The following is a 27,059-nucleotide window of genomic DNA, read 5'->3' as shown; positions in this document are numbered from 1 at the left end:
CTGTGGTAGCCATGCTGGTTAAGTGTGCCTTGAATTCTAAATAAATCACTGAGAGTGTGACCAGCAAAGCGCCCCCACACCATCACACCTCCTCCTCCATGCTTCAGAGTGGGAACCACACATGCGGAGATCATGGTGGACACAGTGGTTGGAACCAAAAATCTCTGATTTGGACTCATCAGACCAAAGCATAGATTTCCACCGGTCTAATGTCCGTTGCTCGTGTTTCTTGGCCCATGAAAGTCTCTTCTTATTATTGGTGTCTTTTAATAGTGTTTTTTTGCAGCAATTCAAAAATGAAGGCCTGATTCATGCAATCTTCTCTGAACAGTTGATGTTGATATGTGTCTGTTACTTGAACTCTGTGAAGCAGTTTTCTGGGCTGCAAATTCTGAGGCGGGTAACTCTAATGAACTCTGCAGCAACGGTAACTTTGTGTCTTTCTTTCCTGCGGGGGTCCTCATGAGAGGCAGATTCATCATAGTGCTTGATGGTTTTTATGACTGACTGACTTTATTGTCTTAAAGTAATGATGGACTGTCATTTCTCTTTGCTTATTTGAGCTGTTCTTGCCATAATATGGACTTGTTCTTTTACCAAATAGGGATATCTCTATATACCACCCGTACCTTGTCAAAACACAACTGATTGGCTCAAACGCATACTTCTGGCGCTGACAGAGATGGTCGCCTTGCTTCGCTTTCCTAGGAAACTATGCAGTATTGTCACGCCCTGACCTTAGAGATCTCTGTTTTCTATATATTTTGATTAGGTCAGGGTATGACTAGGGTGGGTACTCTAGGTTTTTGCATGTCTAGGTTTTTTTTGTATGTCTATGTTGGCCTGATATGGTTCCCAATCAGAGACAGCTGTTTATCATTGTCTCTGATTAGGGATCATATTTAGGCAGCCCTTTTCCCCCACTTTCTGGTGTGGGATCTTGTCTACAGTTAGATGCCTGTGTGCACACTAGTAGCGTCACGTTTCATTTGGTTGTTTGTTGTTTTGTTTTGGTGAGTTTAAGTACATTAAAAATATGTGGAACTCTATTCATGCTGCGCCTTGGTCTCACTCATACGACGATCGTGAAAAGTATTTTGTTTTCTTATGTATTACTTATTATATTGTTACCCCATGAAATCTTAAGTTCTATTACTGGAGAGGATCTCAGCCGGTGACCCAAAACAATGGCGCCGCAGAAGGGGCAGACTGAGCGGTCTTCTGGTCAGGTTCCATAGACGGGCACATCGCTCACCGCTCCCGAGTATACTACTCACCAATGTCCAGTCTCTTGACAACAAGGTAGAAGAAATCAGAGCAAGGATTGCCTTCAAGAGACACAGAGATTCTAACGCTCTTTGTTTCAAGGAAACATGGCTCACTTGGGATACGTTATCAGAGTCGGTACAGCCACCTGGTTTCTTCACGCATCGCGCCGACAGATACAAAAATCTCTATGGTAGGAAAAAGGGCGGGGGTGTATGCCTTATGATTAACGAGAAGTGGTGTGATCATAACAACATACAGGAACTCAAGTCCTTTTGTTCACCTGACCTAGAATTCCTTACAATCAAAAGCCGTCCGTATTATCTACCAAGAGAATTCTTTTAGATTATAATCACAGTCGTGTACATCCCCCCGCAAGCAGACACATCGACGGCCCTGAAATAAATTATTGGACTCTATGTAAACTGGAAACCACATATCTCGAGGCTGCATTTATTGTATCTGGGGATTTTAACAAGGCTAATCTGAAAACAAGGCTCCCTAAATTTGATCAGCATATCAAATGTATTTTTTTATTTCACCTTTAGTTCACCAGGTAGGCAAGTTGAGAACAAGTTCTCATTTACAATTGCGACCTGGCCAAGATAAAGCAAAGCAGTTCGACACATACAACGACACAGAGTTACACATGGAGTAAAACAAACATACAGTCAATAATACAGTATAAACAAGTCTATATACTATGTGAGCAAATGAGGTGAGATAAGGGAGGTAAAGGCAAAAAAAGGCAATGGTAGCAAGGTAAATACAATATAGCAAGTAAAACACTGGAATGGTACATTTGCAATGGAAGAATGTTCAAAGTAGAAATAAAAATAATGGGGTGCAAAGGAGCAAAATAAATAAATAAATTAAATACAGTAGGGAAAGAGGTAGTTGTTTGGGCTAAATTATAGGTGGGCTATGTACAGGTGCAGTAATCTGTGAGCTGCTCTGACAGTTGATGCTTAAAGCTAGTGAGGGAGATAAGTGTTTCCAGTTTGAGAGATTTTTGTAGTTCGTTCCAGTCATTGGCAGCAGAGAACTGGAAGGAGATGCGGCCAAAGAAAGAATTGGTTTTGGGGGTGACTAGAGAGATATGCACGACACTGGCAGGTAAAACCCTGGATCATTGTTACTCTAACTTCTGTGACGCATACAAAGCCCTCCCCCGCCCTCCTTTTGGAAAATCTGACCACGACTCCATTTTGTTGCTCCCAGCCTATAGACAGAAACTAAAACAGGAAATGCCCATGCTCAGGTCTGTTCAACGCTGGTCCAACCAATCAGATTCCACGCTTCAAGATTGCTTCGATCACCTGGACTGGGATATGTTCCGCAAAGCATCGGACAATAACATTGATAAATACGCTGATTCGGTGAGCGAGTTTATTAGCAAGTGCATTGGTGATGTTGTACCCACAGCGACTATCAAAACCTTCCCCAACCAGAAATCGTGGATTGATGGCAGCATTCGTGCAAAACTGAAAGCGTGAACCATTGCTTTTAATCAGGGCAAGGCGACCGGAAACATGACCAAATACAAACAATGTAGCTATTCCCTCCGCAAGGCAATCAAACAAGCTAAGCATCAGTATAGAGACAAAGTAGAGTCGCAATTCAACGACTCAGACACAAGAGGTATGTGGCAGGGTCTACAGTCAATCACGGACTACAAAAAGAAAACCAGGCCAGTCGCCGACCACGGTGTTTTGCTCCCAGACAAACTAAACAACTTATTTTCTCACTTTGAGAATAATACAGTGCTACCGACACGGCCCACTACCAAAACCTGCGGCTTCTCCTTCACTGCAGCCAACGTGAGTAAAACATTTAAACGTGTTAACCCTCGCAGGGCTGCCGGCCCAGACGGCATCCCTAGCTGTGTCCTCAAAGCATGCGCAGACCAGCTGGCTGGTGTGTTTACGGACATATTCAATCAATCCCTATCCCAGTCTGCTGTTCCCACATGCTTCAAGAGGGCCACCATTGTTCCTGTTCCCAAGAGAGCTAAGGTAACTGAGCTAAACGACTATCGCCCTGTAGCACTCACTTCTGTCATCATGAAGTGCTTTAAGAGACTAGTCAATGACCATAGCACTTCCACCCTACCTGACACCCTAGACTAACTCCAATTTGCTTACCGCCCCAATAGGTCCACAGATGATGCAATCGCAATCGCAATCACACTGAACACTGCCCTAACCCATCTGGACAAGAGCAATACCTATGTAAGAATGCTGTTCATCAACTACAGCTCAGCATTTAACACCATATTACCCTCCAAACTCGTCATTAAGCTCAAGACCCTGGGTCTCGACCCCGCCCTGTGCAAATGGGTCCTGGACTTCCTGACGGGCCGCCCCCAGATGGTGAGGGTAGGAAACAACATCTCCACCCCGCTGATCGTCAACACTGGGACCCAACAAGGGTGCTTTCTCAGCCCTCTCCTGTACTCCCTGTGGCCATGCATGCCTCCAACTCAATCATCAAGTTTACAGGCGACACTACAGTGGTCGAATATATTACCAACAACGATGAGATTGCCTACAGGGAGGAGGTGAGGGCCCTCGGAGTGTGGTGTCAGGAAAATAATCTCACACTCAATGTCAACAAAACAAAGGAGATGATCGTGGACTTCAGGGAACAGCAGAGGGAGCAGCCCCCTATCCACATCGACAAGACAGTAGTGGAGAAGGTGGAAAGTCCCTCGGCGTACGCATCATGGACAAACTGAAATGGTCCACCCACACAGACAGCGTGGTGAAGAAGGCGCAGCAACCTCAGGAGGCTGAAGAAATCCGGCTTGTCACCAAAAACACACACAAACTTTTACAGATGCACAATCGAGAGCATCCTGTTGGGCTGTATCATCGCCTGGTACGGCAACTGCTCCGCCCAGAACCATAAGGCTCTCTAGAGGGTAGTGAGGTCTGCACAACTCATCACCCGGGGCAAACTACCTGCCCTCCAGGACACCTACACCACCCGATGTCACAGGAAGGCCAAAAAGATCATCAAGGACAACAACCACCCGTCCCACTGCCTGTTCACCCCGCTATCATCCAGAAGGGGAGGTCAGTACAGGTGCATCAAAGCTGGGACCAAGAGACTGAAAACCAGCTATATCAAGGCAATCAGACTGTTAAACAGCCATCACTAACATTGAGTGGCTGCTGCCAACATACTGACTCAAATCTCTACCCACTTTAATAATTAAAAATTGGATGTAATAAATATATCACTAGCCACTTTAAATAATGCCACTTTATATAATGTTTACATCCCCTACATTACTCTTCTCATACAGTATGTGTATACTGTACTCTATACCATCTACTGCATCTTGCCTATGCCGTTCGGCCATTGCTCATCCATATATTTTTATGTACATATTCTTATTCATTCCTTTACACTTGTATGTATAAAGTAGTTGTTGTGAAATTGTTAAGTTACTTGTTAGATATTACTGCATGGTCAGAACTAGAAGCACAAGCATTTCGTAACACTCGCATTAACATCTGCTAACCATATGTATGTGACAAATAGAATTTGACTACTACATGATTCCATAAGTGTTATTTCATAGTTTTGATGTCTTCACTATTATTACAAAATGTAGAAAATAGTAAAAATAAAGAAAAACCCTTGAATGAGTAGGTTGTCCAAACTTCTGACTGGTACTGTATATAACAACATGTTTGATGTTTTATCTACAAAATATTTGTATAGACTACACCAAATATAAAATACAATTTCACTGAATTCAAATTCAAATTGCAATTCTGTATCCTGTTTACTACTTCAATTCAAATTCAAGAATTGGAATTTGAGGCATTCTCAATTCAACTGAGCCAAACCCTGATTGGGGTTTAAACCACGATGACTCAACCTCACAACCTCACAAGAAACCAACCCTTCAGAAAGACAGAACAAGAGTTAGGTCTAGTGGCTGAGGCTGCTGCCTCAAACACACATACAGTACACAGTATGTGCCCCTACCTGTGCTACCTGTGTGGGATCGAATCCTGGCCCCACTGGCCTTCTTTAAACAAGTATTTTCCCTCTGTCTCTCTCTCCCTATTAATAAAACAATAAAATACGAAAGGACAGAGTGTATAATCCATAGAAAAAGTATAATGACTGAGAAAAGGCTTAGAGACAACCTGTCAGAAGAATACAACTGTCTCCTGGCAGACAGAGAGAGAGAGCGAGAGAACAAGAGAGAGAGAATGGCCTGGCAGTGCTCTGTTCTTTTCTGTCTCAGGGCTCTGTTCCATCCCCCCGTCCTGCCAGTCTAAATATTCATACTTGACTGCTATCCAGCACTTTCTGTTTGGAACAGCCTGAAATATCTTGGTGACATGATAACAGTACCGGTCCAGACTCCTGGTATGTGCTGCAAAGACATGAAGCAGAATTGAATAGACAAGCCCCGTGAACAATAAAACTCAACGTAAACTGGGATATTGGTCTTATTCATCATAACACTTGAAGTGATCTCCACCCTAAATCTAAAGGCCTGGGCCACAGGAACAGGAGTGTTAGTCATATCTATGGAGGACGGTGGGTGTGGAGGGTCAAAAAGGTTGAGTTGTCACATCTCACTCCTTCGGCTTTTAGCCCCAGTCCAAATTCCTGCTGGTGACTCCCATAAACAAGCCATATACACAGGGCGTTAAGTGTCCAGATCTCTCATCTAAACTCCAGTTATCACCCCAGAGAATAGAGCAGGCAGAGGCCTCAGCAACCTCCAACCATTAAACCGTTCTCACCATCACTCCCCAGTGTTGTCGCCTTCCTCTCACTGCATGTTTACTGAGTGTTTGCACCATCATGCCTAGGCTTGGGCGGTATACCGTAAATGCCGTTTCCAAATACCAGGGTATTTGGAAAAAGACACAGGATGGTTTTTCAACCACGTCAAAACCATCAAAACTATTTATTTGAAGTTTTTCAAAAAATGTGAATATTTGTAGCTTTTTAAGTTAATTCCGGCAGTCAACTTGGGCAATACATCAGGAGATGAAGCAGATTGCGTTCTTCATTTCACCTGTCACATTATTTTACAATATGAAGCTTATCGTAGTTCCACAGAACAGTTGAGCCTGTCACGTGTTTGTTTGTACATAGCAGACGTCGGGAGCTGGTGAGTCCATAGCTGTCTATATCCATCAGCGAGTCTCTATTGTGACACGAGATGATGAAGTTACTCTTGTATTCTCTCATTCACTTTTACTTGTTAATGTCCACTCACCGAAAATGACATTCAGTAGCTACTAGCTATGCTTGTGTAACTTTATGAGCTGGATTTGCCTGTCTTTACAATTAGTTTCTGTTCGTTTTCGCTTGTTAGCATTTAGCTAACAGCATCTATGTGATTGTTAGTTTGTGTAACAGAGGTCCAATGGGCTTTCCTTGCATTTTAAGCGCCCACTCATGAGCCATGCCGTTAATACCGTAAATCCCGAGGAGGGTATGAAGGAGGGAATGACCATATGAAAATCTGGATACCGGCCAAGCCTAATCACACCCTCGTGTTCTCACTTTCCTCTCACTGCATGTTTACTGATAAAAAAAATACAGTTCTGATAAATGTAACACAATGGAGTGAGATACTCAATGTTTAATTGAGAGAAAAAAATATTGACTGAATTATAGCACATTAACAATTGTATAATGACGGACAACTGCCGTGTTGTTGGCTCCATGCAGAATTCCTGCCCCGACTTCACACATGCCTGTGCTTCAGGTAATGGAGCCTGGCAGTCAGGGTTATACTCCCACTGAACAAATAGTCTACACTTAGAAACTAATACAGTATTATAGCCTATGGAAAATAGGCTGGTTGCGTGACTTTATGACTTAATGCCATGTCTGCCTTGTGGACCTGTCCAATCATACTGTAATCTAACCATGTTGATCAAATGAACTCAATGAACTGGGTTGATATAGTCTTTCATTCATTTAATACTGAGTACTCTGTGAGATTGTTACATTAAGACACCACCTACTACGATGTCTGCTGCCAATAGGTCTATTACTGGGCTTAAAGAAGTTCAATTAAATGAACTAATAGAGTTGAAATCCTAACGTCTATGGTCTCTAGATAACATTGTTTGTCATTACATGTGCTTGTTATTCTAAAAATGTAGGACAGACAGGTGTTCAATTGCAGCCCAGAAACAAATCATCTCCAAGTCTTAGGCAGGAAGGAGCCAGTGAGCCAGGAGGGTTCAGGAGGGCTACTGTCAAAAGCAAAAGCCTAACAGATACAGTAGAATCTATCTGACAGAGATCTCTTTGTGTCTGATGTTAGGGCAGAGGAATGCACCACGGCAGAGCTAGGAGCCATCGCCTTCTGTTGGAGCGGATCAGGCCCTGCCTGCCAGCCTGCCTGCCAGCCTGCCAGACAGACAGACAGACAGACAGACAGACAGTTGCAGCGCAATGGGGCTGGGGTGTTTTTAGTCTGGATTGAAACAATGCAATCTACAACTGTTTGTCTGAAGTGGAACAGGTGGTGATAGTGGCGAGGGGGGTGGGTCATGGGGGTATTTCTCTCTGTCTCCATGGTGGGCATACATTCCACCTCTTTCCAGGGACTCAATGATCCTTTTTAAAGCTATATACTCAAAATAGTCTCTCCAAACATGTGGGCTTGGCCCAAAGATAGTCACAAGAGGTAATTGTATGCACTGTGAAAATGTGACGAATGCAAGTTTATACAAGCAAGGAACCTATTGTAAAAGGTACAGCTGCTGCTCTGCAATTGACTGAGAATGTTTCCTGTATGTTTGTTCAGTAGGTATGATTGTGTTGGTGGCTTACCCATTATAACGGCTTGTTCAGAGTTCACGTTTAGTAAATGGATTACATTTAAACACCTGATTACAACATATTGTGTTTGTAACCAGCACCACAATAAAACTATAACAACCGATCAAAATTAGAACAAACAGGACGCATCAGTGATCGTGTATCAAGAATACATATCGGAGAAATCTTTGCCCACACCTGCGTCAATGACTGTATCAGTAGGTCTACAACCTCTGATAAGCATTTCTATGTAACACTATGTATACCGCCTCCACGGGCATTGAAAAGGTGGGTTAAGATAAACCCATTCTGCTTTTCCACAATGGAGCTCCAGGTTTAGGAGGTAGTGGCATTCCTGTCCAACAATGTGATCCAGACATGAAGCCAGGGTGAGGTTGCTAACCAGACTGTGTGGGCTGCCTGCAAGGCCGAGCCCAGGGAGCGGGGCTGTAAATATGTTCAACAGACACCCGACTGCAGCTGGCATGGCGCCCACCACAGAGCGGAGCAGAGCAGAGCCCACCAGCTAAACACAGCTACTTACATCACCTCCATCATCACCACAGCAACAGCTAGGGAGCCAAACATGTGTCCCAAGAGTTAAGACTATGCCAGCTATACAGTAAACACTGACAAAGGTATAGGAATTATATTGGAAGCCTATTTAGACAATGTATCATCAATATTACCACCACCGACATAAGGAAAGGATATTCAATTTAAGATTTTGTTAAGAACCAAATAATGATGACACTGTATTTGAACAAAATTGGTAACATGCCGTAAGTGGTAACACAAGTTATTCCATTCCAAATATGTTTTTGATTATTTTGATTCTTGCTTTTTATGATCTACGTTCTGATTCCATTCCATGTATGATGGAGTACTTGCGCCTAAAAGTATTCTGTGGTTTGATAAGCACCTGGTTCTTTCCAGGGCCTAATTGTGAAGTTCTGCTGCTGATATATGCATGTTGAGTCAGTACCAAGGCTGTCAGGGAAATAGACTGTAGGAGCGGTCAGTGAGAGAACAAAACCCTGCTCAACTCAGCCCTGTACGCTCACCTTAGCAACACAACAAACACATATACAGTTAATACTGCAGGCTGCTGTTGCAACAACATCACACTACACATATCTATATATCTGCTATAACACAATCCTCTGAACAATCCATTTGATCACTGTCTATGTATCATTTTGACTGTTAGCATTAGCTGTTTGCTACTGCATCGCATTAGAAGGCATTTGCACCATGAATACTCAAACACAGAACCAGACACACAGGGAATCATATTTTATTCCATCATATGCAGCTATCATGGAAGGTGGGTAGGTATTCAGGGTGGGGTGGGGATGAAGAATTCTGTATGAAGTTGTGTGTGTGTGTGTGTGTGTGTGTGTGTGTGTGTGTGTGTGTGTGTGTGTGTGTGTGTGTGTGTGTGTGTGTGTGTGTGTGTGTGTGTGTGTGTGTGTGTGTGTGTGTGTGTGTGTGTGTGTGTGTGTGTGTGTGTGTGTGTGTGTGTGTGTGTGTGTGTGTGAAGACGGGGAGGCAGACAGGAGGGTCTTTTCCACACAGTCTGCCCAATTCACTGCACCTCCTCAATCCATTTACCCACTGTAAAGAAAAGGCCAGATCACTTTCAGAGAAGCCTTGAAAAGAACCAACCCTTTGTGAAAACAGCACAGATGTCACACAATACAGCCTACATCAGCCTACTTCGATTCCAGGACAAATGTGGGTATAAAACAATCAGACAAAACTTCAGTGGGAGGCAGCAGGGTCTGGAAAGATAGAGAGTGGATTAAGTTCGACAGGAAGTCTTCATAACTTACAATAAATTAACCACTACTAGCAAGCTTCAGAAATGCGGTCATCCTAAACTATATACAGTGGGGAGAACAAGTATTTGATAATGTGCAAAATCGGCAGTGAAATAGTTGTTCTCCCTACTGTATATATATCCTGATATAGTACTTTCTTATCTTACCATCAAGTTACTCAGCCATCCAGCAATAAGTACCACACACTCATTACCAAACCCTACAGAGTAGAGAACAAGTACAGCATCTGTCATGTTTTGTCTTATATTGTCTTGTCATTTTGCTTTCCCTTCTGTTCGTTTTCCCCCTGCTGGTCTTATTAGGTTCGTTCCCTTTTTTCTCTCTCCCTCCCTCTCTCTCTTCTCTCTATCGTTCCGTCCCTGCTCCCAGCTGTTCCTATTCCCCTACTCAATCATCTAATCTTTTCACACCTGTTCCGTATCTTGCCCTCTGATTAGAGTCCCTATTTCTCCCCTTGTCTTCCGTTTCTGTCCTGTCGGATCCTTGTATATTGTTCGCCGTGCTGTGTCTTTGTCTCGCCCTGTCGTGTCTTGTTTCCCTCAGATGCTGCGTGTGAGCAGGTGTCTGAGTCTGCTACGGTCGGTGCCTTCCCGAGGCAACCTACAGTTTATGGTCGAGTCTCCAGTCTGTCCTCGTCACTACGAGTGGAATTAGTTTTTTATGTTTTGTTTTCTGCTCTGATTTGTCTAGGAGTATTGCCTATTTCCTTTACTGGAATAAAGACTCTGTTTTCGCCAAGTCGCTTTTGGGTCCTCATTCACCTGCATAACAGAAGGATCCGACCAAGAATGGACCCAGCGACTACAGATGCTCGTAACACTGCCGTCGAGATCCAAGGAGCCATGCTCGGCAGACACGAGCAGGAATTGTCTGCTGCTCGTCATGCCGTGGAGAACCTGGCCGCTCAGGTTTCCGACCTCTCTGGACAGTTCCAGAGTCTTCGTCTCGTGCCACCTGCTACTTCCTGGTCTGCCGAGCCTCCGGAACCTAGGGTTAATAACCCACCTTGTTACTCCGGGCAGCCCACGGAGTGCCGCTCCTTTCTCACCCAGTGTGATATTGTGTTCTCTCTCCAACCCAACACATACTCTAGAGAGAGAGCTCGGGTTGCTTACGTCATATCACTCCTTACTGGCCGGGCTCGAGAGTGGGGCACAGCTATCTGGGAGGCAAGGGCTGATTGTTCTAACAATTACCTGAACTTTAAAGAGGAGATGATTCGGGTTTTTGATCGTTCAGTTTTTGGTAGGGAGGCTTCTAGGGCCCTGGCTTCCCTATGTCAAGGTGATCGATCCATAACGGATTACTCTATAGAGTTTCGCACTCTTGCTGCCTCTAGTGACTGGAACGAGCCGGCGCTGCTCGCTCGTTTTCTGGAGGGACTCCACGCAGAGGTTAAAGGTGAGATTCTCTCCCGGGAGGTTCCTTCCAGTGTGGACTCTTTGATTGCTCTCGCCATCCGCATAGAACGACGGGTAGATCTTCGTCACCAAGCTCGTGGAAGAGAGCTCGCGTTAACGGTGTTTCCCGCTCCGCATCGCAACCATCTCCCTCCTCTGGCTCAGAGACTGAGCCCATGCAGCTGGGAGGTATTCGCATCTCGACTAAGGAGAGGGAACGGAGGATCACCAACCGCCTGTGCCTCTATTGCGGACTTGCTGGACATTTTGTCAATTCATGTCCAGTAAAAGCCAGAGCTCATCAGTAAGAGGAGGGCTACTGGTGAGCGCTACTACTCAGGTCTCTCCATCAAGATCCTGTACTACTATGTCGGTCCATCTACGCTGGACCGGTTCGGGTGCTACATGCAGTGCCTTGATAGACTCTGGGGCTGAGGGTTGTTTTATGGACGAAGCATGGGCTCGGAAACATGACATTCCTTTCAGACAGTTAGGGAAGCCTACGCCCATGTTCGCCTTAGATGGTAGTCATCTCCCCAGTATCAGATATGAGACACTACCTTTAACCCTCACAGTATCTGTTAACCACAGTGAGACTATTTCCTTTTTGATTTTTCGTTCACCTTTTACACCTGTTGTTTTGGGTCATCCCTGGCTAGTATGTCATAATCCTTCTATTAATTGGTCTAGTAATTCTATCCTATCCTGGAACGTTTCTTGTCATATGAAGTGTTTAATGTCTGCTATCCCTCCCGTTTCTTCTGTCCCCACTTCTCAGGAGGACCCTGGCGATTTGACAGGAGTGCCGGAGGAATATCATGATCTGCGCACGGTCTTCAGTCGGTCCAGAGCCAACTCCCTTCCTCCTCACCGGTCGTATGATTGTAGTATTGATCTCCTTCCGGGGACCACTCCTCCTCGGGGTAGACTATACTCTCTGTCGGCTCCCGAACGTAAGGCTCTCGAGGATTATTTGTCTGTGTCTCTTGACGCCGGCACCGTAGTGCCTTCTTCCTCCCCTGCCGGGGCGGGGTTTTTTTGTTAAGAAGAAGGACGGTACTCTGCGCCCCTGCGTGGATTATCGAGGGCTGAATGACATAACGGTTAAGAATCGTTATCCGCTTCCCCTTATGTCATCAGCCTTCGAGATTCTGCAGGGAGCAAGGTTCTTTACTAAGTTGGACCTTCGTAACGCTTACCATCTCGTGCGCATCAGAGAGGGGGACGAGTGGAAAACGGCGTTTAACACTCCGTTAGGGCATTTTGAGTACCGGGTTCTGCCGTTTGGTCTCGCCAATGCGCCAGCTGTTTTTCAGGCATTAGTTAATGCTGTTCTGAGAGACATGCTGAACATCTTTGTTTTTGTCTACCTTGACGATATCCTGATTTTCTCACCGTCACTCGAGATTAATGTTCAGCACGTTCGACGTGTACTCCAGCGCCTTTTAGAGAATTGTCTCTACGTGAAGGCTGAGAAGTGCTCTTTTCATGTCTCCTCCGTCACTTTTCTCGGTTCTGTTATTTCCGCTGAAGGCATTCAGATGGATCCCGCTAAGGTCCAAGCTGTCAGTGATTGGCCCGTTCCAAGGTCACGTGTCGAGTTGCAGCGCTTTCTAGGTTTCGCTAATTTCTATCGGCGTTTCATTCGTAATTTCGGTCAAGTTGCTGCCCCTCTCACAGCTCTTACTTCTGTCAAGACGTGTTTTAAGTGGTCCGGTTCCGCCCAGGGAGCTTTTGATCTTCTCAAAGAACGTTTTACGTCCGCTCCTATCCTCGTTACTCCTGACGTCACTAAACAATTCATTGTCGAGGTTGACGCTTCAGAGGTAGGCGTGGGAGCCATTCTATCCCAGCGCTTCCAGTCTGACGATAAGGTTCATCCTTGCGCTTATTTTTCTCATCGCCTGTCGCCATCGGAACGCAACTATGATGTGGGTAACCGCGAACTGCTCGCCATCCGCTTAGCCCTAGGCGAATGGCGACAGTGGTTGGAGGGGGCGACCGTTCCTTTTGTCGTTTGGACAGACCATAAGAACCTTGAGTACATCCGTTCTGCCAAACGACTTAATGCACGTCAAGCTCGTTGGGCGTTGTTTTTCGCTCGTTTCGAGTTTGTGATTTCTTACCGTCCTGGTAGTAAGAACACCAAGCCTGATGCCTTATCCCGTCTCTTTAGTTCTTCTGTGGCTTCTACTGATCCCGAGGGGATTCTTCCTTATGGGCGTGTTGTCGAGTTGACAGTCTGGGGAATTGAAAGACAGGTTAAGCAAGCACTCACGCACACTGCGTCGCCGCGCGCTTGTCCTAGTAACCTTCTTTTCGTTCCTGTTTCTACTCGTCTGGCTGTTCTTCAGTGGGCTCACTCTGCCAAGTTAGCTGGTCATCCCGGCGTTCGAGGTACTCTTGCTTCTATTCGCCAGCGCTTTTGGTGGCCTACTCAGGAGCGTGACACGCGCCGTTTCGTGGCTGCTTGTTCGGACTGCGCGCAGACTAAGTCAGGTAACTCTCCTCCTGCCGGTCGTCTCAGACCGCTTCCCATTCCTTCTCGACCATGGTCTCACATCGCCTTAGACTTCATTACCGGTCTGCCTTTGTCTGCGGGGAAGACTGTGATTCTTACGGTTGTCGATAGGTTCTCTAAGGCGGCACATTTCATTCCCCTCGCTAAGCTTCCTTCCGCTAAGGAGACGGCACAAATCATCATCGAGAATGTGTTCAGAATTCATGGCCTCCCGTTAGACGCCGTTTCAGACAGAGGTCCGCAATTCACGTCACAGTTTTGGAGGGAGTTCTGTCGTTTGATTGGTGCGTCCGTCAGTCTCTCTTCCGGGTTTCATCCCCAGTCTAACGGTCAAGCAGAAAGGGCCAATCAGACGATTGGTCGCATACTACGCAGCCTTTCTTTTAGAAACCCTGCGTCTTGGGCAGAACAGCTCCCCTGGGCAGAATACGCTCACAACTCGCTTCCTTCGTCTGCTACCGGGTTATCTCCGTTTCAGAGTAGTCTGGGTTACCAGCCTCCTCTGTTCTCATCCCAGCTTGCCGAGTCCAGCGTTCCCTCCGCTCAAGCGTTTGTCCAACGTTGTGAGCGCACCTGGAGGAGGGTGAGGTCTGCACTTTGCCGTTACAGGGCACAGACTGTGAGAGCCGCCAATAAACGTAGGATTAAGAGTCCTAGGTATTGTTGCGGCCAGAGAGTGTGGCTTTCCACTCGTAACCTTCCCCTTACGACAGCTTCTCGTAAGTTGACTCCGCGGTTCATTGGTCCGTTTCGTGTCTCCCAGGTCGTCAATCCTGTCGCTGTGCGACTGCTTCTTCCGCGACATCTTCGTCGCGTCCATCCTGTCTTCCATGTCTCCTGTGTCAAGCCCTTTCTTCGCACCCCCGTTCGTCTCCCCCCCCGTCCTTGTCGAGAGCGCACCTATTTACAAGGTACGTAGGATCATGGACATGCGTTCTCGGGGACGGGGTCACCAATACTTAGTGGATTGGGAGGGTTACGGTCCTGAGGAGAGGAGTTGGGTTCCGTCTCGGGACGTGCTGGACCGTTCGCTGATTGATGATTTCCTCCGTTGCCGCCAGGAGTCCTCCTCGAGTGCGCCAGGAGGCGCTCGGTGAGTGGGGGGGTACTGTCATGTTTTGTCTTATATTGTCTTGTCATTTTGCTTTCCCTTCTGTTCGTTTTCCCCCTGCTGGTCTTATTAGGTTCGTTCCCTTTTTTCTCTCTCCCTCCCTCTCTCTCTTCTCTCTATCATTCCGTCCCTGCTCCCAGCTGTTCCTATTCCCCTACTCAATCATCTAATCTTTTCACACCTGTTCCGTATCTTGCCCTCTGATTAGAGTCCCAATTTCTCCCCTTGTCTTCCGTTTCTGTCCTGTCGGATCCTTGTATATTGTTCGCCGTGCTGTGTCTTTGTCTCGCCCTGTCGTGTCTTGTTTCCCTCAGATGCTGCGTGTGAGCAGGTGTCTGAGTCTGCTACGGTCGGTGCCTTCCCGAGGCAACCTACAGTTTATGGTCGAGTCTCCAGTCTGTCCTCGTCACTACGAGTGGAATTAGTTTTTTATGTTTTGTTTTCTGCTCTGATTTGTCTAGGAGTATTGCCTATTTCCTTTACTGGAATAAAGACTCTGTTTTCGCCAAGTCGCTTTTGGGTCCTCATTCACCTGCATAACAGCATCAAAACCCACCTATCACAACAAACTCTTACTTATCAGAGACACTCTCCAATCAGATACCTACGCTCACCATTCAGAACCATGAGTACCTCACACCTAGCCAATCGCAGCCCACCTCACATCAGTGTTGTTCATATATGACAAATACCAAATCTCACACAAACAAATCCTAACCCCCTGAAATAGCAACCAATCAGGGTTCAATCAGAGCTTCACACAAACCAATTAGTGTCCATTCAATGGGATAGCGCCCACCAATCAGAGGCCTTTCAGTAATGTGGTATGACAGACAGCAGTAAGCCCAGGCATCTCTGTCTCACATGGTCCAGGGCACTCAGGCAGATAAGCACATGTGGTCAGGGCTCCTAAAATACATTCCCCAGAAAAAACTGCATGGGCGGCTGTGGGGCCGATCCATCCGTGGTGCCAATGTTCACTAGGACAAAGAGTCGCCACAACACCCTGTAAATAGTTTTAACAAGGGAGGGCAAGTCTCGCTGTACAGGTAGACAGGCTGTTTTGTGGAGAGGATTTCATTGTGTTCGTTTGTGGAGGACATATGTGGTTTTGAAGAGTTTTAATTTATATTGTAATTAAGAAAATGTGCCTCCATTAAGTCAATAAAAAATGAACAAGATGTTGAATTAGATTTATTGGGTCAAATCTACTGCATCATGAAACTCACAGCAGAAGGCTCTAATCAACGTGTTGACTGTCTTTCTGGGTGAGCTGCTCCAATGCCCTGAAGACAAACTGACTAAGGCAATACCCTCCACCAGATCCAGTTACTGTAGAGTACACAAATCAAGAAGCGCCCCTACACCCAGGATCTGCCCATAGTAGGAGGGAGTTGAAAGTCACCTCCTGATTTATGGCAGGCTTTGTCACGGGTCACAGGTCAAAAGCCCACAAGATAACACAGGCAGGCGGCTACTTAAGTGTGAGAGCTGTTCGCCTCAGTCAACATAATCCAGTGGTGTGGTTGGGTTGATTTGCACAAGGAGCTACAACCAAGGGAGTTGTACTCTTTCACACTGACTGACTGACTACAAGATTTATAGCAAGTAAATACAAAAGACATACTGTATTTTGTCTAAAACAAAGTTCCAGGCCAATTCGGACTCTTTCCTTTTCTAAAAACTTCAAACGTATGACCATGTTAATCCACAAAGGAAATGGGTTCACCTTTCTGTGCTATTATTATATCATTCAACATTCCACAAAAGCTTAGCTGGAATCAGCCCTTGACAGATTGGTGCTGCTTCAAACGTGCCACTGCTTTACAGAACCGTCAGAAATGGCCACGTCAAAAACCACCCGGCTTCCCTTTGAACTTGGTTGGTTTGACATAAACAATGACGGTGCCATTGTCTAATTTATCCGCTTGGAGAGATGGAGGTAAGACTGGCAAAGGGAGGGAAGGAGGGAGCAAGCACCTGTGTTAGTCTTGGAAGAGACCACAAAGACCATTCATTTAACTGGATCCAGCCCTTACAGATATCAGTGACCACATCGTATGTTCCGTGCCTTAACTGAATCTACAAAGGCTTTGCACTGCTTCTATCAGGCAACATAAATCTGATCAATTCTATCCAAGCATTAAATAAACCTGAGCAGAAGGGCGAAAGGGATCTGGCAAGTTAGTCTGAAATAAACTTGACATTCTTTATCTTTCTGTTTCTTGGAGGTACATTTACTTATTTTGACAAATGCTTTATTATGACTGTAAAATCATCAAAGGGTTATAGGAACCAACACTATTTGACAGACATCTGTGCTGAAAGCACATGGAAGTGTGTGGTTGACTGAATTCTGACTGAGGCATCGACAACACCTTTCCTTATCTACATACACCTCTGATGTGAACACATGGCCTACACAAGCATGCATACCCAGAGTTAATAACCACAAAATAACATTGTACAACTTTACCAAACGTAATTATTCTATGGGATACAGTATTTAACAATTATCATGGAAGAATACTGCTTTAAACTTTGTTTTTCAGTTTTCAGCTGTTTCAATATTTAGGTGGGATGATTTTGTGAAGAACATAATATCTATGCAGTTTAACAAATTAGCATAGATTGGCAGCCTCGCATTGAATTGATAAGTCTCAGGTCAATGCTGCCAAATCAGTCTGCTCTAATTTGTGAAATGATAACCTTGGAAGGCAACACTCCAATAAAACCAGCTGTTTTAAAGCTGCAAGCTTTTTAATAAAAGCAGATTGAATCTCAGCACGCACAGCCTCATAAATACATTCTTGGCATTGACGAAAGACTTAGTGGAAGCTAAAAACAAATGGATGACATAAGGGGGGAGGGGCCAGGTGAGCTTGGTCTGAAGCCTCACTGGATCACAGTTGAGTGACTCCTCATGGACAAAAAAAAGATGTAATCCATGGAATGGTCCTTTGGAAGGTTGTTAACATATCTTAAAGAATAATTGAGAAATAATTAAAGTTGGCATATTTATGACAGACCTCCTTTAAGACTCCATAATGTTTAATCTGTAGGTGCGACAAAGAAAAAATAGTTGAAAATAATATTCTCTATGGACATATCAAAATTTCAAAGTGGGATCTTTGCTACGTTTAGAGATATGATCCAATTTGTAAGCATTTCCAACTAAATGAATGTGAAAATGTATTCAAAATGGTCACCCTCTGCTGCTAATTTGCAGGATGTGCAATGATACAAGTAAAAGGAGGGCTGTTATTGGTTACATTGCCTACTGCGCCAATTTCTCTGTATAAAATGGGCCATAACTTTTAAGCTAGCAGAGATCCCACTCTGGAACTTTGATATGCCTGTAGAGTATATTATATTCAACAATTAATTGCCAAATTTGCTAAATCAAAAATGGTTTATTTTCAATATGCATGTTTATATTTGTCAATATTCATAATAAATATAAGTAAATTATTATTGAGATCATAATGCAACTTATATTACAGAGCAAGCATAAAACTTTTTAGCACCTACAGATGAAACACTATGGAGTTTTAAAGGAACTTTTCAATTCCAAACTTTTATTAATTATTTCTCAATTATGCTTTTATATACAAATGTCAAATATATGTCAACAATATTTCACCAAAGGACCATTTTATGGGTTAAATCTCGTGAAAATACCAAAAAGCATGGTCGTTTTGTTTTGTCCAGGCTTCGTGAGGAATCAGTCAGTTGCTGTTTGGGTGGGACAAATGGGGAGGGGGGAGCCGTGTGGTTGGTAGTTTCTGAGAATACTTCATCCCTGTGCCCTTTATAGCACGCCTTAATGCAGTAATGCCACTTTCCCCGCTTCCAAATAAACTGAGCATTACCACATCTTAAACGCAGACGTCCCTCGCTTTTTCAAGCCATGCGGGCACTATATTTAGCCTCTCTCAAGCCCCGCTGCTCCGCACAACTCAGCTCAACCCAGCTAAAAACAGATATGGAAGAATTCGCCACTGCTACCCATTCTCTTCCCACAGTGCTCCTGGGGAACATGGATGAAGTGTGGTACTCACTTTTAGGAAGATTTACTTTATAGGTGTCTCCATTTGGTTCCCACCCCTTAACCGCAGACAAAACCTGTTTCCAAATCAAGACAGGTCCAGCCCTGAACCCACTCCACCCACCCAACCCAGACCTACTCCCCCAGATCAGACTTTAAAATCCCCCTGATCCCTAATCCCTGGACACAATTTCTCCCTTTTCCCCCTCACCGTGGACAATTGAGCGTAAGGTGCAATTTCATGGGCTGTGAGCCAAACTCCTGCTGCAGCCACAGGTCCTAATGGTTACCTATCCTCCAGCCACAGGAGCATGATCTGAGTCTGCTTCCTGGCACGCAGCCAGCTGTGGGACATCACTCACATGACTACAGCTACCCGTCTTTCTCAGACAGGTTTACTTACACTTGTAACTTAAAGCATAAGCAGACTGACAGAAGATAACCCACCATTGACGGCTGCACCGCTTCCCCAGGACTGCCACACAGAAGAAATAACAGCCCATGGAGAGAAGCACAAGATTGAACTTCACTCCACTTTCTAGACCTGTGGTCACCAACCGGCGTATCGATCTCCAAGGCATTCCTAGTCGATCGGCAAACATTTGTGCAAAAAAATAATGATAAATGATAAAGCCTTGTTAAAGGTAGGTGAACTGTTGCCATGTTGAACCATTTCATGTGTCTGAAGGTACAAACTCTGCCTTCCTGGCAGGCCTAGAGAGAAAATCAAATCAAATCACTGGCCAATTGGATGTCTCAGATTAATGTGTCTGCAGTAATGTAGCAGGCATAAAAGAAAGCTACAGCAAGGTTGATACTGTGAGATTTCAAAACGTTTAAAACCATGACTAGAGAGAGTATGTCAACGAATACAGCAAAGAGCTGCTGTTTTTATGAGTGAGTTCATGTTTAAATTCCTACTCAGCACTGTCAACACTTTTATAAGCCATAAAATGCCCGATATTCCTATTTCCACTCAGCGCTACAACAAGCACTGCAGCAGTAATGAATGAGTAGGAAAATGTATTGATGTGCTTGCGTTGTTGTATAATCAGCGGCTTGGGTATTTTTTAATATCAAGGAATATCTCACTTTCCTTGTTCAAAGGAGTAACATGAATTTGTGCATGAGGCAGAAATAATGCAGTGAGACTCAAGTTCCGCCATCAGCTGGAAGACGGTGTATCTTTTTGTTCAGTGTCAGTATCAGTGTACCCTCAGTCTGCTGCTCTCTCCCTCCGCTGAGACTGACCACCAGATGCAGGCATCATCAGCCCACTAAAATATAAATTATTTAAATGTATGCTCACTCAGTTGTGCCTCACAAGTAATACAACAACAGATCTATTACCGGTGTGATCATATAGCCTACCTTGTTGAAAAAAATACATAATTAAAAAAAAAAATGGTCCGAACAACAATGCATTGGCAGGGCATCTTCCAGCAAAGCTAATATGCGGTGATAATGTATTGGGCCTATTAGCTTACTGCACAAACCTCATTGCTACAGTACTGTTTTATTTGGTTAATGTTGCATAGGCTTACGTTTATAAAGTCATGGTAAAAAAAAAGGTAGATCTCGGGTTGCATTTTGACTCAGAAAGTGATCATGACCTCAGTTTTCCCTGAGTTTTCCCTGTTAACACTATCAACATTTCCCTTTATTGTGGCAATTGTGATCGAATAAATGCAATGTTAGCTTTCAATCCAACATACCAAAACAAAACAAATGATGCAAGATATTTTGTTGTAGGCATAATGGATCGGAGTAGGATTATATTGCATTGACATGCACAACTCAGCCCGTACTCTACACAGACGGTGCGGAATAACCAATCAAAGCTGCAGTAGGCCTATTTGCAAATAGATCATTGCCATATATGGATCTGTGCCATTTACATTGAACTGGACTGTGTTTACAACATGAGCTGTCGTGAATAGATGCGCTTGTTTTGAGATTAAAGCTAGAGCTGCATGTTGCCACATGTGCACATTTTGTTCATATCATTTGCTAGTTAGTGAGTTGTTAGCCCAGGTATATTTTTATTTATTTTACCTTTATTTAACTAGGCAAGTCAGTTAAGAACAAATTCTTATTTTCAATGACGGCCTAGGAACAGTGGGTTAACTGCCTGTTCAGGGGCAGAACGACAGATTTGTACCTTGTCAGCTCGGGAGTTTGAACTTGCAACCTTCTAGTTACTAGTCCAACGCTCTAACCACTAGGCTAGATCATTTGTAGTCAGCAATAGGGAAGTGTTTGCTTCCTACAAGAGAATAAAACGTGTACATTTCTAGACATCTTGAAAAGCAAGTCAGGTGAAAAGCGTTTTTTCCCTTAAAGAGGCAGTGCTGTATTTAGAGACTTGCTTGAATAAGCTAAGTAGCCAATAGGCTGAGGGTAGCATAATTTGTCAGATTCTCTGTAAGAATTGTATGAGAATAATAATGCATTTTATTTTGTAATGTGGTTTCTTTCATCAAAACACAACAACATTTTCAGTTGTAATAGCTAGAATGGAATAAATGGAATGGAGTCAAACATGTGGTTTGATACCATTCCATTTATTCCATTCCAGCTATTACAATGAGCCTGTCCTCCTATAGCTCCTCCCACCAGCCTCCACTGAAAACCAGAGTAGCCTACTTGGCCAATGTTAAAACTATAACTTAAAGCGGGTACAGCCTCAGTGTTCACAGTAAATGCGTGCTGGAAGTTGCACAGAATTTTCACAATGTTCAAGTTTGCGCTGCGCAGACCTGAAATTTGCTCAGTGCCAAAAGAAATTGCACACAGCCACTCTGCTTCACATCAGCATTCAGCAAATTATCTCCACACACTCATGTCGACGATGGCTAGAATCAACTCTGAACTCAACTCAACTGAACTCAACTCTCAACTCAAACACTGAACAGTGCACTGAAGAAGCCGAAAAACTAACTTCCCACTCATTGCCATTCATCCTCTCAGTCCCTCTTTAAGATGACCACTAGGTAGTGTGATGTCTGTCTACATCACTGAAGGCAGGTTGCCATCTCACACCAATGACATAATGCACCTCGAATTAGCTGAGAAAGGGAAAACCTTGTCTCTATTCACCCCATGACATCCCACTGTCACATTTCATACTCTCACCATGGTAACGTTGTCAACGTTGTCAATCAATCAACAGCTACCGTGAAGGTAGAGCACTTGGCTGAGTAGGAACCAATGTAAGACCACCAGGGTTTCTCACTCACCTGTCCAAGGTCCAAGGTTACATTAACCTCATTGTACATGGGTCCACGGGAGAGAGGTGGGCTCTGCCACCAGCGCTCGGTGCCATCGATTGCGCTGCTCACCGGGTGGGCCTTGTTAGGCTCGTTGGAGTTGCATCGGTCACAATACTGTCCCTGCAGGGAAAGGGCAAATTAAATGGTGTTACTCTGAGCCCAAAACACATAAAAACATATAAAGAGTCCAGATGTATTCAAGTCCATGAATAGGCCAGTCACAATGTACATAAAAGTTACACAAAATACAAAACATGCAAGTAATCACATGCATAGTGTGAACAACGGTAAAAATGATATCTGAAATTACTGTAACAGTCTTTCTATACAATAATGGTAAAAAGCTATATATAGGCCCTGTTTGTGTAGGTTCTAAAGCCCCTGGGCCTTAAGTGTCCCAAAGGTATTCAAACTCCTGAAGGGGCAAGTTTATTAAGAGGGCATTCGCTTTAGAGACCTCAGAAGTTAAACACAATGGTGTAAACATGGTTAGAGCAGGCAGAATTGCCATGTTTCCCATAGTGCTATAGTGACTCATTCTGGAGCCTGGGCGCAAGAGAAAGGAAGCAAGGAGCATTGACTCAACTGTAATAACAGTGCAACTAAATATGGTAGTTCACATGGGAATATATATATATGTATGGAAGGCAAAATCATAAGAAAATCACTAGTTTGCAAGGAACCAACTTGATTCCAATTCGATTGGATAATACAAATACGATTTTATGGATTGTTGTTTCTCTGTTGGTAGGCTTTCCATTCACTTCATGTTCAGAACAACTCTATTAACACATGCGCATTAATATTTAGTATTTTACGCACGCACTCATCATGCCAATTTCTTGCATACTTGCAACTTACATTTGAACTGTAAACATTATTAGCTGTCTGAAAAAGCAAAGGCAGAAAAGTTGTCAACAATATTAACGTTTCAAAATGAAAGCACAATCATAAAACTGTCAATTTTGTTCACTCTTCACCTGTATGGTTTGACTAGGAAGTCCGAATGTAGGTCCCCCGACAAGTTTACAGTACAAATCCGATCTCGGTCTCCCCGTTTCATCTTGACCGCACGTTGCAGTGGCGGAGATCCGTGACCCCTCCGCGAGGTTGAAGTACGGAGGACTCAAACTAAACCCCGTTATTTCGTTAAAAGACACTTGCGCGTAAACGTCCCCCCAAAGCAAGAGCGTAAAAGTACATAATAAAGCGGCGGGACGAGCTCCCTTCATCCCCCTCGCCATGTTCCACCTCAACAATCCCTGTAGATGCTGAATTCAAATAGTAACTCGCAGTTCAAGTTCATGTTTTCTAGATCATAATGGAATAATATGCACTCTCCACGCATGAAACACTGCGGATCCTTTGATCCTGGCAATGGAACGACTCGTGCGTCCTGTGTGCGGCTCTTGATGTAAAAGTTAGACTTGTTGCTCTGCTGCTGTTGCCTCTGTGATCCCCTTCGACAACATGTTTCTTCGTGAAAAAGAGCTTGTTCACGTTTCTCCCTGACCAAACTCTGCCACCCAGAGCCGTATCAGGTGTCAACAGTGACTACTTCGGTCCAAAGGTCTCTAGAAATGTCAGCACTGAATCGCAGCCAAAATGAAAATAATTCAGAGTAGACATTTTAGAGGACAATTCCACGATAATGGAATTATGCGTTGACTCCGTTTTTTTACTTTAAAATGTTTACCAAACACAAAACCTTGATTTCAAAGTTTAACAAACCATACAAGTCTATGCACAATGACTACTTGTAACAACTTATACTTAAAAATGTACAAAACAAATTTAGTGGAATAACTTTGAAGATGAAAACTTTGGTAACAGAATTATGGTAAAATCTCCCCTCAGGTTTTAATGCGACCATGTTTTCCAAACACTCAAATATCTCCTCCAAATTAAGTTTAAAAGATGTCTGCAAAAAGGAGTGTGTCAGCTATGATATCAAAACTAATTGTATTAGTCACATGTGCCAAATACAACAGGTATTTCACCTTACAGTGAAATGCTTACTTACATGCCCCTAACCAACAATGCAGTTTAAAAAATATGAATAAGAATAAGAAATAAAAGGAACAGGTAATTAAAGAGCAGCATTAAAATAACAATAGAGAGACTACATACAGGGGGTACCGGTACAGAGTCAATGTGCGGGGGCACCAGTTAGTTGAGGTAATTGAGGTAATATGTACATGTAGGTAGAGTTATTAATAAAATGACTATGCATAAATAATAACAGAGAGTAGCGTAAAAGACAGGATGGGCGGGTGGGGAAAATTCAAATAGTCTGGGTAGCCATTTGATTAGATGTTCAGGAGTCTTATGGCTTGGGGGTAGAAGCTGTTTAGAAGCCTCTTGGACCTAGACTTGTCTATGACTAGGGTGGCTGGAGTCTTTGACCATTTTTAGGGCCTTCCTCTGACGCTGCCTGGTATAGAGCTCCTGGATGGCAGGAAGCTTGGCCCCAGTGATGTACCGGGCTGTACGCACAACCCTCTGTAGTGCCTTGCGGTCAGAGGCTGAGCAGTTACCATACCAGTCGGTGATGCAACCAGTGATGCAACCATGCTCTTGTTGGTGCAGCTGTAGAACCTTTTTAGGATCTGAGGACCCATGCCAAATCTATTAAGTCTCATTCTCTCTTCCCAGCTGTCTTGGTGTGCGTGGACCATGTTAGTTTGTTAGTGATGTGGACACCAAGGAACTTGAAGTTCTTAACCTGTTCCATTACAGCCCCGTCGATGAGAATGGGGGTGTGCTCGGTCCTCTTTTTCCTGTAGTCCACAATCATCTCCTTTGTCTTGATCTTGTTGAGGGAGAGATTGTTGACGTGGCACCACACGGCCAGGTCTCTGACCTCCTCCCTGTAAGTTGGCTCGTCGTTGTCTGTGATCAGGCCTACCACTGTTGTGTCATCAGCAAACTTAATGATGGTGTTGGAGTCGTGGCTGGCCGTGCAGTCATGAGTGAACAGGGAGTACAGGAGGGGACGGAGTACACACTCCTGAGGGACCTGTGTTGAGGATCAGCGTGGCGGATGTGTTGTTACCTAACCTTACCACCTGGCAGCGGCCCATCAGGAAGGCCAGGATTTAGTTGCAGAGGGAGGTGTTTAGTCCCAAGGTCGTTAGCTTATTGATGAGATTTGAGGGCACTATGGTGTTGAATGCTGAGCTGTAGTCAATGAATAGCATTCTCACATAGGTGTTCATTTTGTCCAGGTGGGATAGGGCAGCGTGGAGTGCAATAGAGATTGCATCATCTGTGGATCTGTTGGGGCTGAATGCAAATTGGAGTGGGTCTAGGCCTAGGGTTTCTGGGATAATAGTGTTGGTGTGAGCCTTGACCAGCCTTTCAAAGCACTTCATGACTACAGACATGAGTTCTACGGGTCAGTAGTCATTTAGACAGGTTACCTTTGTGTTCTTGGGCACAGGGACTATGGTGGTCTGCTTGAAACATGTTGGTATTACAGACCCGGACAGGGACAGTTTTAAAATGTCAGTGAAGACACTTGCCAGTTGGTCAGCACATGCTCGCACACAACATGTGAATGTTGACCTGTTTAAAGGTCTTACTCACATCGGCTGCGGAGAATGTGATCACACAGTCATCTGGAACAGCTGGAACTCTCATGCATGTTTCAGTGTTATTTGCCTCAAAGCGAGCAAAGAAGTAGTTTAGCTCGTCTGGTAGGCTTGGGTCACTAGGCAGCTCTCGGCTGTGATTCCCTTTGTAGTCTGTAATGGTTTGCAAGCCCTGCCACATCTGATGAGCATCAGAGCCGGTGTAATACCATTCGATCTTAGTCCTATATTGATGCTTACGTCGGAGGCCATAGCGGGATTTCTTATAAGCTTTCGGGTTAGAGTCCCGCTCCTTGAAAGCGGCAGCTCTCGCGTTTAGCACATTGAGGATGTTGCTTGCAATCCATGGTTTCTGGTTGGGGTATGTACGTACGGTCACTGTGGGGACGGCATCGTCGATGCACTTATTGATGATGCCAGTGACCGATGTGATGTACTCCCTCATTGGAAGAATCCCAGAACATATTCCAGTCTGTGCTAGCAAAACAGTCCTGTAGCTTAGCATCTGCTTCATCTGACCACTTTTTTTATTGACTGAGTCACTGGTGCTTCCTGCTTTATTTTTGTGCTTGTAAGCAGGAATCAAGAGGATATAATTATGATCAGATTTGCCAAATGGAGGGGGAGGGAGAGCTTTGTACGGGTCTCTGTGTGTGGAGTAAAGGTGGTCCAGAGTTTCTTTCCCTCTGGTTGCACATTTAACATGCTGATAGAAATTTGGTAAAAATGATTTAAGTATCCCTTCATTAAAGGTAATGCTTTGTGCAGACCTCACTACCCTCTGGAGAGCCTTACGGTTGAGGGCGGAGCAGTTGCCGTACCAGGCGGTGATACAGCCCGCCAGGATGCTCTCAATTGTGCATCTGTAGAAGTTTGTGAGTGCTTTTGGTGACAAGCCAAATTTCTTCAGCCTCCTGAGGTTGAAGAGGCGCTGCTGCGCCTTCTTCACGACGCTGTCTGTGTGAGTGGACCAATTCAGTTTGTTTGTGATGTGTATGCCGAGGAACTTAAAACTTGCTACCCTCTCCACTACTGTTCCATCGATGTGGATAGGGGGGTGTTCCCTGAAGTCCACAATCATCTCCTTAGTTTTGTTGACGTTGAGTGTGAGGTTATTTTCCTGACACCACACTCCGAGGGCCCTCACCTCCTCCCTGTAGGCCGTCTTGTTGTTGTTGGTAATCA

General features: G+C 44.5%; 1 protein-coding gene across 5 annotated transcripts in view; it reads right to left on the bottom strand.

Moving 5' to 3' along the window:
• Positions 1-23,806, bottom strand: part of LOC124010172 (laminin subunit alpha-3-like) — a 117,136-nt gene extending 93,330 nt beyond the window's left edge. For 2 of the 5 annotated variants that reach the window (XM_046322562.1, XM_046322564.1), the window contains exons 1-3: positions 23,262-23,803; positions 23,143-23,169; positions 22,249-22,401 (exon numbers count right to left, since the gene is read on the bottom strand). In XM_046322562.1, coding sequence (XP_046178518.1) covers positions 22,249-22,401; positions 23,143-23,169; positions 23,262-23,525 — 444 coding nt within the window. In that variant the 5' untranslated portion in view covers positions 23,526-23,803. Of the gene's footprint in view, positions 1-22,248; positions 22,402-23,142; positions 23,170-23,261 lie in introns of all 5 variants that reach the window. The other 3 variants (XM_046322563.1, XM_046322566.1, XM_046322565.1) reach the window with 2 other exon arrangements.
• Between the last annotated feature and the right edge of the window lie 3,253 nt (positions 23,807-27,059).

Source organism: Oncorhynchus gorbuscha, linkage group LG22 (assembly GCF_021184085.1).
Source record: "Oncorhynchus gorbuscha isolate QuinsamMale2020 ecotype Even-year linkage group LG22, OgorEven_v1.0, whole genome shotgun sequence".
NCBI classification, from domain to species: domain Eukaryota; kingdom Metazoa; phylum Chordata; class Actinopteri; order Salmoniformes; family Salmonidae; genus Oncorhynchus; species Oncorhynchus gorbuscha.
This window is presented reverse-complemented; position numbering and strand designations above follow the sequence as displayed.